At 40.1% G+C, this 12,976-nt stretch overlaps 1 protein-coding gene across 1 annotated transcript in view; it reads left to right on the top strand.

Moving 5' to 3' along the window:
- Positions 1-676: 676 nt before the first annotated feature.
- Positions 677-12,976, top strand: part of GALNT8 (polypeptide N-acetylgalactosaminyltransferase 8) — a 73,404-nt gene continuing 61,104 nt past the window's right edge. The window contains exons 1-2 of the mRNA XM_063114838.1: positions 677-884; positions 5,229-5,526. Coding sequence (XP_062970908.1) covers positions 677-884; positions 5,229-5,526 — 506 coding nt within the window. The remainder of the gene's footprint in view (positions 885-5,228; positions 5,527-12,976) is intronic.

Below are 12,976 nucleotides of genomic sequence, written 5' to 3'. Positions count from 1 at the left end.
GCAGGACTGTCCCCTGGGCTCACCCCCGGGCTGCCTCAGCTCATCTTCACCTGCAGCTGGGCAGTGAAGCCCCAGGACTCAGCAGGAAAGTCTCTCCTTGAGTTTGTTGAACAAGCGTTTTTTTTGCACATCTACTTTGTTCAAGACCCCGTAGAGTTAGGTAAAAAGATATCTAAGATCCTTACTTCAAAAAGCATGCAGTACAATCCCTCCCGACTTTGTGAATTCCTTTCTTATCCTCTTCATCTCCTTCCACACCCACAGGACCAGACCTCACATGTTCTATTAGAGAGTCTCCCAGGTGATTTTTTCAGGTAGAGAGAACATTAAAAACCAAACACACACAGACAGACAAGAGAAGAAAGCCTCTCACCCAGGCAGGCTGAGCTTTCTCCAGGAGCAAGCATTCTCCCGACTTCTGAGATAGTACAAGGCGTGTCCAGAAGACTTAACAGTCTCTGGGCGGCTGCCATGGTATACATCTCACACCTGACACTGCTCAGGGAGAAGCAGACAGCTTGTGACAGCTTTCCCACCCGGAGAACATCTGGCTCAGCAGGAAGGACATCCTCCATGCAGACGGCCAGACAAAGCACAGTTGGTACTGATCCTCAGCCTGCCTGGATAGTGACACACTCAGCCCCACAGGGAGTGGAGAAGCTGCAGGCAGAAGACGATGTTCAGGAGAAAGTTCCCCCAAGTCCTCTGCATTGGTCTGGCTCTGGTCATTGTCATCAATCTCCTTCTGGTATTTTATACCAAGGGGACTTTACAAAACTTGGTTCTGGGTGGTCTCCAGAGGGAGCTTCATTTGCCTCTGTCTGAGTGGGACAGGGCTGTGATAAAGAGACTCTCTCAGCTGGAGGTGAATTTGCAGCATCTGGGTAAGTTCAAAACACTAACTTGGAGGGGACGATGGTGTGTGTGTGCGCGCGCGTGCGTGTGTGTGTGTGTGTGCTTAGGGACAATTAGAAAAAGGGGCATGGAGGGAAAATGAGTGAGAGGTCACATTCTCATCTCTCAGTTGCCCATTTAAGCATCTGACATTGAATTCTGCTTCTCCAGATGGCAGGCAGGCATTGAGAATTGGGTGGGTAGAAGGGTGAATCAGAGCAAGCAGTTTGGGGAGGGGAACGGCTATGTGTGAAAGTGGGGTGTGTGTGTGTGCTTGTGCACACACACGACCACATCTGCACACATGCAGGCAGGGAGACGGAAGCTCAGAATGAGAATCACCAACAGGCTCAGGAATGTCTGGGCACAGTCCTGCTCATCGGCCTGTGTGCAGCATGGGGTGTTAAAGAGACGGGGCAACGCTGGGGCAGAGGCCCCGCTTCCATTTTGCTGTGAGCTCCTATCATAAACTAATGGAGGTTTTGTTAGAGGACCTGAGATTGAATGCCGATATGGCCATTCTGGTTGTGTAACTCTGCGCAAGTGCTGATCTCTCTCAGCCTCAGGTTCCTGATCTGTAAATGGAGATAATGGGTGACACAGTGATAATGACAGGTAGCATTGTGAAATGTACACAGCGACCTGTAAACTGACACGTGCCAAATTTGAACTGCTTTATTTAAAGCTCAGGGTAAGATTTCAACAGGTTCTGGGGGTTCTTTGTGATTCCTCTGAATTGTGTGTGCCTGAGCATGTGACTTCAGTGAGGGAAGCAGCAAAGTCAGGGGACCAAATGCTTGAACTCTGAAGGGCTAAGTGTGGGAGCAGGGCTGTGGCTGCTGGAAGACGTGCACGTGGGCTGCGGTTGGGGAAAGGGTCCTTGAGAGTGAGAACTGAGCATGACCAGGGTTCGGGGTCAGGCAGGGGGATGGATGGAAGGAAAGACAGGAAGAGAAAAAGGAGGAGAAATCATGGAAAGGGAGTGAGAGAGAAGGGGGACAAGGGAGGAGAAAAGAGATGGGGACAGAGAAGAAGGAGCAAAGAAGTGAGAGAGTCCAGGGCAGGAAAACAAAAGAGTTCACTAGAGGACAAGAGGAAAAAAGGACAAATGAGGTGGGGGCATAAGGGGCGAGCGGAGGAGACGTAAAGCGCCCACAGCAACTTGTTCACCCCTTCTTAAGACCCATCAGAGTCTATTGTGGTGCGAGTTTCATGAGGGTTGGTTCCATGAATGTCTTACTCTCTACTCATTTCTGTTCACACACAGACATTACAGAGATGAGTAAGTGGGTGAGTGAGAATGGGAAGGAGAGAGGAAAGGACAGGCAGACAGGGATGAAGGGAAGAGTGACCCAGGGCAAAGGGGTGAATGGATCTGGAGAAGGTCTGCAGCTCCTGGAGCCCTGGCTCCTGCACGTGGTCCATGCACGTATGTTCAGGGCACTTTCCTTGGGAGGATACCTGTGTTCTTAGGCTGGTGACCCCAGCACCACTGCCACTCCTTGGCAGAGCATCCAAACCACCAGGACTCTCTTGCCCAACCCCAGGGCTCACCACACTGGCTTAGCCTCCTCGAGATTTAAAATGGCAGGAGTTCTGCCCACAGCCCAGCTGTTCTTTCCTTCAGCTGGGCGCAGCATGCTGCTAGGAGCCATTCAGAGCCACCAAGTTTCCTTTCCTTTCCTTTGACAGTGACCAGTTCCTTCTTTTCTTTTTATTCTTGATGCTCCCACATTTTATTCACTCTAAAATGGTGTGGTGCAGAGATGGGCTGTCACCTGGGATGAACCTGAAAATGTCTTCTGGGCCCTGTTTCCCAGATCACAAAGGCTCTTCTTTCACGCAAGGGTTACTGGAGGCCTGTTAAGTTATGTGTCATCCTGTTTGCTCATTGCCTCCATGGTTCCAGGAAGATTGAAGAAAATCCTGTCAATAAGGATACATGGGCAAATAATGCAGACTATTAAGAGCAAAAGCAAACACATTAGAGTTATATCCCTATTGAGGGTGGGATCTGTGACTCTAAACCAGTTTGCTTGGTTCTTTAAAACCCCACCAGAGTGATGCCATTGAGAGTGTCCCCTTTGGGGCCTACTCACTGATGGCAGTGAGTGAGATATCCCCCAAAGAGGGACATAAGAGGAGTTTAGAGGTGCAGCGAACCCAGGACCATCTTGTGACCCCTATAAGTTCAGTGCCGGAGACCAGCTCCGCAGGGTTAGTTGGACGTGAATAGGTGGTGTGGCGTCGGCGAGGAAAGAAAGAGACGGACCACAGATGTCTAGTGCAAGTGTGGACAACAACCACAAGAATCTTGCTTTATTTATATGTTTTTACCTAATCTTTTACATATTGATTTATCTTTTAATCAAAACATTTTTTATTTTGTTTCTGTTGAAAAAGAAAGTTCAAAATGTTCCAAGGCACTCATGTTGTGACAAGAACATTTACTCAGGCATCAATAGTTCACCCCAAAGCCTGTGGCTCGTGGCCAGGAAACTATACAATAGCAGCATGCTTGGCTTTAAAGAGCATCAGACTTTTGGTCTGAATCACAAGTCTTGACCTTTTAAACTTACATATAAACTTATATTCTAAATTCTTATAAAATCTTACTTATATTTAACAATTTAATGTCTTATGTTTATATTTATTATTTTAATTTATGACCAAAATCACAATATATACAAAATGATTTTATATAATAAAACTTGATTATAACGTTTTATTATATTTTATACTACTATTAAAAACAATTATACTATAAACTAATCTAAACAAAATCTATTAATATCAAAAACCTTGTTATATATTTTGACTATTTTACCTATTTATCTTTATAGTAAAACCTTTTAATTGTTTTACCGATTGACTCTGGGAACAGTACAAGGAACAAAGTGAAAAATTAAATGATCCTACTCAAACTAACAAAAACGCAATATATCATTCTTATTATTACTAGGGAAACAACATGTACTTGGTAAATCAAGGAAAACTGTGGGAGTGGGGAAAACCAGAGAAATCTGTAACTGGTTGGTGATCAATTAGTTATAAACATTACTGCACCCAGACCCACCATCTCCCTGGGGGAATGTAAATAGAAACCTAACACAATAGCTTCATTCCACAGGTACAAGAGCACATGACCACAGCCACAATGGGTAAATGCACAAATCACCAAGAAAAAAATCACTAAATAAAGCCAACCCATATCGGGAACATTCATCAAAAACACCTTTAGTACTGACAATGCCCTTTAAATAAACCAGTTAATTTTGACGTATTTTAACATGTCCTTTGAGAAACTCCAGGGAATTTCCCAAAGCCATACTAAGCCAAAAGGTTAGGCTGTTTAATTCTGGGAAGCCTTGTCAAGCAACCAAAGGTGAACAAACAAGAACTTCCATGGAGCTGCACCACACACGTGGGACCCCCTTGTAGCCTGCAGAACAAGGGGTATCACTCAGGCTCACGGCAGTTCAGTACAGAAAAGTATGAATAACCATACTATTCAGTTTTGAACGCTGTAAAGTTCCGCTCTCACTTTTGCTTTCCACCTGAGCAAATAGGCATGGTGTTCACACGAGTATTCTTTCAAAGACTGACCGTTGATTTTTCTTCCTGAGTTTGTTTGACCGTCCTCTTTTTGTATGGGATTCCCTACTTTTAGCAAGCTTTTAAAGACATTCTTATGACCAAGCAAGTTGAAAAATGTAGGATTAGGACATCTCCATTTTAAAACTTTCTGGTGAAGGGATGGGTGAATGCTGGTGGGGGTTTAAATAGGCCCATCTCTGTCAGCCGCTTAACAGTGCAGTGCAATGTTTCTCAAATTTTATTACACAAAACAATTACTCCTTGATTTTGTTAAATGCAGATTCTGGTAACTTTCCCTCTCTATATTTCCAACTAGCCCTGAGATTCTGATTTAGTAGATCTGGGGACGAGCCTGAATATCGGCATTTCTTAATAATTACAACAGATGATTCTGATGTAAGTGGTTCTTGGGACTCATTCTGAAAAAAATGAGCTTATTGTCCATCTATTTCTTGGATCATAGTGAGTCAGTTCCTTGAGAAGCCTTGAAGGTGTGGCATGGATAAGTTTCGATAAAGCTGAAGGGAGAGCTGTGTCTAATGCCTGCCTTGCCAGGACAGCCTCACATGGCTCTGACAAGTTCCCTGGACCCTCCACTTCCTCTGGGACGAGAGCTGGTAAATTTCTAAATGTGGAGCGTAAACCATTTCAGGGAAATTAAGATGGAAGGCAATGCCCAGGAAACTAAGGATTGGCTGAAATATTTTCTCCCTCACCCCTGTCCTCTTCATTTGCAGAAGAAAGTATGAAATTGGCTATGAAACAACAAGAAAATGTGAACAACACACTACAGAAAGTGAAAGATGAAGTACATCCTGTCCAAAAGGTGGCGAAAGCCAAGACAAGTGACACGGAGAAGCACAAATCCCCAAAGAAACTCTTCCCAAACTCGCAGCTTTTCAAGCAGTGGGGTGAGGATCTTTCTGAGGCCCAGCAGAAAGTGGCCCAGGATCTCTTCCAGAAGTTTGGTTACAACGCGTACCTCAGTAACCAGCTGCCACTCAATCGCACCATCCCTGACACGCGACATTCCAGGTGGGGGGCTTTCAGGCACCTCAATTTGATTTGAGGATGAGCTTTGGGAGCCATGAAAGTCAAGGGATGGAATGAGAGTTAGGGGAGTGGGGAATTGGTAGGGAAGGGGTTCAGGCTGACTGAGCATGGTTCTTGTTTTTATTTTATTTTTATAATGGCAGCTCAAAGAAGATAGCCAGCCAATCCAAATATTTACAGCCCCTTGAAGATGACCAGAGATGTCAGAGAAACAGATATCCTTGAGAATTCTGATAGGATGGGTCTAACTAACAGTGTGACAGATGGAGAAACTGAAGCTAAGGAAGGCCTTGTGCAGGTCACACCAAAGTCAGCAGCTCTGCCTCCCCCCCTAGCATTTTCCTCACATTCTCTGCTTGGATTCCTCTTTGTCTTTAAATCTAATTTGAGGAGCTTTCCCTCTGTTGTCCCTTCTTTTCCTTCTCCCATTATTTTTCTCTTTCTACCTCTCCCATCCTCCTTCATACATTTTTTTGGGAAACAGCTTTGTTGAGATATAATTCACATAGTGTATAATTCATGCATTTAAAGTGTACAGTTTAATGGTTTATAGCATATTCACAGTCATGCGCCATCCCCACACTTTATTTTAAAATATTTTCATCACTTCAGAAAGAAGCCTCGTACCAAGCAGCAGCCACTCCCCACTTCCCCACAACTTCCTCCTCCCCAGGCAGCCACTAATCTACTCTCTGTCCCTATTAATTTGTCCTTTCTGGACCTTTCCTATAAATGGAATAATATAACATGGGGTCTTCAGTGGCTGGCTTTTTTTTTTTCCTTATTGTAATGTTTCCAAGTGCCATCCATGTATTAATTCTTCATTCCTTTTTATTTCCAAATAACATTCCATTGAATGGATATACCACATCTTGTTTATCCATTAGGTGATGGACATTTGGATTGTTTTCACTTTTTGACTACTATAAATAATGCTTCTATGACCATTAATGTAGAGGCTTGTGTGTGGACAAATGTGTTTGTTTTTTTGTGGGTGTACCCTAGGAGTAGAATTGCTAGGCCTACTTGATAACTATAGATTTAGCCTTTTAAAAAAGTACCAGACTGTTTTCCAAAGTGACTGCATCATTTTCTATTCCTTCCAGCAGTGTATGAGAGTCCTGAGTTTTCCACATACTCACTAAAGTTTATTATTTGTCTTTTTGATTATAGCCATCCTAATAGGTATGAAGTGGTATCTCATGATTTTGATTTAAAATTTCCCTGAGGACTAATGATGTTGAATGGCTTTTCATGCACTCTTTGCCCATTCGTATATCTTCTTGGGAGAAATGTCTACTTAGAGATCTTCTGCTTTTTAAAATTGGTTTGTCTTGACATTATTGAATTGCAAGAGTTCTTTATATATTCTAGACATAGATTCCTCTCAGAGATGTGATTTTCAAATGTTTTATCCCATTGTGTAGGTTGTCTATTCACTTTCTTGATGGTCTTCTTTGAAACACAAGAGTTTTAAATTTTGATGGTGTCCAATTTATCTGTTTTATCTTTGATTGCTTGTGCTTTTGGTGTCATATCTAAGAGACCATTTCTTAATGCAGAGTCATGAAAATTTATGCCTATGTTTTCTTCTAAGAGTTTTACGGTTTTAATCTTAAATTTAGATCTTTGGTGGATTTAAAATTTTTTTGTACATGGTGTGATGTAGGGATCCAACTTTATTCTTTTGCATGTGGCTATCCAGTTGTCCTAGCACCTTTCATTGAAGAGTCTACTCTTTCCACTTTGAATTGTCTTGGCAATTTTGTTGAAATCAACTGGTAATAAATGTAAAGATTTATTTCTGGATATCCATCCTATTCCATTGATCTACAGGTCTATTCTTATTCCAGTAACACATTGTTTTGATATCTGTATTTTTGTAGTAAGTTTCAAATGTGAGACATGCAAGTCTTCCAACGTTCTTCTTCATTTTCAAGATTGGACCTTGAATTTCCACGTTAGTTTTAGGATTAGTTTGTCAATTTCTTCAAAGAAACCAGCAGGATTTTGATGAAGATTTCATTGAGTCTGTAGATCAATTTGTGAAGTATTGCAGTTTAACAATTAAGTCTTCCAGTCCACAAACCTGGGAGATCTTTCTATTTATTTAGGTCTTCTTTTCTTTCAACAATGTTTTGAGTTTTCAGAGTACAAGTTTTTCACTCTACTTAAATTTATTCCTTAGTATTGTCTTTTTGACATTATTGGAAGTGAATTTTTTTTTTAAATTGACAAATGAAATTGTATGTATCTATCATGTACAACATGATGTTTTGAAATATATGTACGTTTTGGAATGGCTAAATTTAGCTCATGAACACATGCATTACCTCACATCATTTTTGTGGTGAGAACATGTAAAATTAATCTCTTAGCATTTTTCAAGAATACTATACATTTAAAAAAATTCTTTTTATTGAAACATATTGATTATACATATTTATGGGGTTCAATGTTTGAATTTCAATATGTATACACAATGTGTTGATCTATTCAGGGTAATTAGCCTATTCATCATTGCAAAATTTAACCACTTCTTTGCAATGTGCACATTTGATCTCCTCTATTCTAGCTGTCTTAATGTGGGATTGATTTGCATTTCCCTGATGATTAGAAGACATAACAATCATAAATATATATGCAGCCAACATCAGAGCAGCCAGATTTATAAAGCAAACACTATTAGACCTAAAGAATGAGATAGACACTAATACCAAAATAGCAGGGGACCTGAACACCCCACTCTCATTATTGGACAGATCATCTACACAAAAATCAATGGAGAAACAGAAGATCTAAACAGCACTTTAGACCAATTGGACTTGGCAGATACCTACAGAACACTTCATTTATATTTCCTGATGATTAGTGATGTTGAACATTTTTTCATGGACCTATTGGACATTTGTATGTCTTCTTTTGAGAAATGTCTTTTGAACTCCCTTGCCCATTTTTTAGTTGGATTATTTATTTTTTTTACTATTGAGTTGTTTGAGTTTCTTGTATATTCTGACAATTAGCCTCATATTGGTACATAGTTTGCAAGTATTTTCTCCTATTTTGCAGGTTGCCTTTTCATTCTGTGGATTATCTCCTTTGCTGTACCCAAGCTTTTCAGTTTGATGTAATTCCATTTGTTTATTTATTTATTTTTTAAATTACATATATTTAATGTAATTTTATTTATTTATTTTTTATTTTAATTTATCAATGTACAATGTAGTTGATTTTGTGTCACTTTACCAATTCTTCCTTTTCCTCCCTCCCTCCCCCCCTTCCCCCCTCCATCATCATCATATCTGTGATTGTTGTGTCTTCTCTCTCTGCCATTTATTTGTTTGTATATTTATTTATTTTAGCTCCCACAAATAAGTGAGAACATGCAGTAATTCTCTTTCTGTGCCTGACTTATTTCACTTAATACAGCTTTCTCTAAGTCCGTTCATGTTGCTCCGAATGGTAGTATTTCACTTTTTTAAAAGATGCAGACTGACTGACTGGATTAAAAAGATGCACCCAACAATATGCTGCCTTCAAGAGACTCACCTCACCTGTAAAGACTCACATAGACTAAGAGTGAAAGGATGGAAAAAGATATACCATGCAAATAGAAATGAAAAACGAGCTGGAGTAGCTATTCTTATATCAGATAAAATAGACTTTAAACCAAAAACCATAGAAAGAGATAAAGAAGGCCACTAAATAATGATAAAAGATACCATCTTGATACAGGTGGTGCTCAGTTTCCCTGGGTTCAGGTTTTAGGACACATCTCTGGGTTTCTAGCCACTCCTGAGGTCTCAGGCCCGCTCCTCTGAGATCTCTCCTAGAGGAAAGTTACTCTTCCAGTTAGACCTATTTTTAGCACTAACACAGGGAAAGTGAGACCTCAAGGGGCTGGCTTATGCAAATCCAGTGGCTGGGCATGCTCAATAGAGAGCATTCTTGACTATGCCTGGTGCATGTGATAGGGTCTGACCAATGAACATGCTCCAGGAAGGGACTGACTGAGCATGTGCAAGACTAAATGTTACATAACTGGGAGCCACCCCCTTAACTGAATATTTATTAGATAGAGAAACTATAAAAGCTGAATCCCCGCTGAAGGGAGGGTTGTTTCTCACTCTCCTGGAGGCAACCTGAACTTTGCTGGCTGAGGTGTATATACTTTATTTTGTATCAAACTTACTTTTAGCAAGCAGCTGCTCTTCTCTTGAGCCAGCCTGCACTTTGTACTGAACTTTGTGTTTTTCTTTCTTTTGTGTTAAACTTGCTGTCTGTACTGAACTTACTTCTGTGTTAAATTTGGTGGGGGCTCTTCTCAGTCTCTGGAGCTATGCTGCACTCTCTCTGTGGAACCTGTATTTCTTACCTGTTATATTAAACTTATTCTCACTTTCTACCATGACTCTGCCCTTGAATTCTTTCCTGCGGCAGAGTCAAGAGGCTGGTAAGAGGACTGGGTGGTTGAGGCCGACTATTTGGCCCCCGAACCCTGCCTCTAACACCAATCTCCCCCCAGTTTGACTGGCTACTATTAAAAAGACAGAAATAAGCAACACTGGCAAGGATGTGGAGAAAGGGTACACTTTATTCATTGTTGGTGGGATTATAAATTAGTACAGCTGTTATGAAAAACAGTATGGAGGTTTCTCAAACAACTACAGATAGAACTGCCATATGACTCAGCAATCCTGTTACTGAGTATATACCCAAAAGAATGGAAAGCAGCACGTCAAAGGGATATCTGTACCCCCATACTCATCACAGCTCTGTTTCCAATAGACAAATATGGAACCAATTTAAATATCCATTGACAGATGATTGGATGAAGAAAATGTGGTACATATACATAATGGAATACTACTCAGCCATAAAAAAGAATGAAATTCTGCCATTCGCAGCAACATGAATGAGCTTTGAGAAAATTATGTGAAGAAAGCTTTTAGAAACTTATGTTGAGTGAAATAAGCAAAGCACAGAGGGAAAAATACCACATGCACTCCCTTATAAGTGGGAGCTAGGAGAGAAAGAAGGCAGATGGAGAGAGTTAATAGTTATCATTGAAAGGTGTTGATTTACTCCTGGCATTTTATTGATTTTTGTTCGGATGTTTTAAGTAACTTTTGCTCCTTTCTTTCTGATTTACTGTTTATCTTCCGTGTTTGCTGTTTTTTGGGGATGGTAGATAAACATTTTATTTTCTCTTTATTGTTAGCATTTTAATTTTACTGGTGGGTTTTGTTCTCTCTTGAATATTCAAGGTAGTAATAGTTGGTTTTTAGGTACCAGACCCAGTACTCCCTTGAGAATTTTTTGTAAGTCTGGTCATGTGGTAGTGAACTCCCACAGTTTTTGTTTGTGTGGGAAATATACAATTTGACCTTTACTTCAGAAGGATAGCCTTGATGGGTAAAATATTCTTGGCTGGCAATTTTTGTCTTTTAGTATTTTGAATATATCATCCCATTCTCTTCTGACTTTCAGGGTTTCTAATGAAAGGTCTGATTTACTCTGATAGGGGCTCCCTTTTAGGTGACTTGATGCTTCTCTCTTGCAGCTTTTAAGATTCTTTCTTTGTCTTTGAATTTTGCCAATTTGACTATAACATGTCTTGAAGAGGATCTTTTTGGGTTGAATATGTTTGGGGATCTTTGAGCCTCCTGAATCTGAAACTCTTTATCACTACGTGTACCTGGGAAGTTTTCTGCTATTATTCCATTGAATATGTTTTTAATGCCATTTCCTTTTTCCTCCCCTTCTGGAATACCCATGATTCAGATATTTGAGCACTTAAGGTTGTCTGTTATCGCTCTTAGATTTTCTTCAAGTTTTTAAATTCTTTTTTCTTTATTTTGTCTGCCTGTGTTATTTTGAACAAGCCATTAAGGGTCAGAAATTCTCTCTTCTGCTTGTTCTAGTCTGCTGGTTAAGCTCTCTGTTGTGTTTTTGATTTCACTGAATGAATCCTTCAGCTCCACAAGCTCTGCTACATTCTTTTTCAGGGCATTGATTTCTTTGTACATTTCTTCCTTCAGATCCTGTATACTTATTTTTGTTGTGTTGTCTAACTGAGTCTTCTTGTATCTCATTTAGTTTCCTTAGAATTGTTGCTCAAAATTCCTTGTCAGTCATTTCAAGGACTTCCTATTCTGTAGGATCTAGAGCTTGAGAGTTATTATTATCCTTTGGTGTTGGCTTACTTTCTTGATTTTTCATATTTCTGGTATCTTTCCTTTGATGTTTAGTCATTGTGGCAAGGGATTTCACGGTTCACTGGTTCAACACTATTGTCTGGCTAGGATACTGCTGGGGCTGCCAATTTGGCACGGCTGCCTCAGCATCTGCTTGGTCAACCACTGGCACCTCGGGTGCATGGTCGCCTTGGGTTTTGGGCATCTCTGAGGAGGCACCTCTCTGGTTGGCGTGCACTCAGCCAGGTGGGGATAGAGTCTGGCGGCAGCAAGGTCTACCTGCTGGGTTGCATGCTGGCATCTATTGAGATGATCATCTTTCATTTTGTTGGTGTAGTGTATCACATTTATAGTTTTGCATATGTTGAACCATCTTTGCATCCCCGGGATGAATCCCACTTGATAAGGGTGTATAATCTTTTTAATGTGCTGTTGGATTCTGTTTGCTAATATTTTGTTGAGAATTTTTGCATCTAAGTTCACCAAGGATATTGGCCTGGGTAGTTTTCTTTTTTGTGTTGTTTTATCTTTGGTTTTAATATCAGGGTGATGCTGGCCTCATATAATGAGATTGGGAGAATTCCTGTGCTTCAGGTTTTTGGAATAGTGTGAGAAGAATTGTTGTAAAATCTTTCCTAAAAGTTTGGTAGAATTCAGCAGTGAAGCCATCCAGTCCTGGGCTTTTCTTTGCTGGGAGACTGTTGATTACCGATTCAATCTCATTATTCTTTATTGGTATGTTTAGGTTTTCTATTTCTTCTTGGTTCAGTCTTGGTAGGGTATATGTGTCCAGAAATATATCAATTTCCTCTAGACTTTCAAATTTATTGGTGTATAGTTGTTCATAGTAGTCTATAATGATTCTTTGTATTTCTGTGGAATTAGTTGTAATATCTCCTTTTTCATTTCTGATTTTTGGTGTTTGGGTCTTCTCCTTTTTTGGATAGTCTAGCTAATGGTTTGTCAATTTTGTTTATCTTTTCAAAAAAACCCCAACTTTTTGTTTCATCTATCTTTTGTATCATCTTTTTGATCTCTATTTCATTTAGTTCTGCTCCAATCTTTGTTATTTCTTTCCATTTAATAATTTCAGGGTTGAATTGTTCTTTCTTTTCTAGTTCCTTGAAGTGTAACACTACGTTATTTATTTGCAATCTTTGAACTTTTTTGATTTAAGCACTTATTGTAATAATCTTCCCTCTTAGTATTGCTTTTGCAGTATCCCATAGGTTTTG

Source organism: Cynocephalus volans, chromosome 1 (genome assembly GCF_027409185.1).
Source record: "Cynocephalus volans isolate mCynVol1 chromosome 1, mCynVol1.pri, whole genome shotgun sequence".
Classification (NCBI taxonomy): Eukaryota; Metazoa; Chordata; class Mammalia; order Dermoptera; family Cynocephalidae; genus Cynocephalus; species Cynocephalus volans.
Note: the sequence above shows the minus strand (reverse complement) of the source record. Positions and strands in the feature narration are given on the sequence as shown.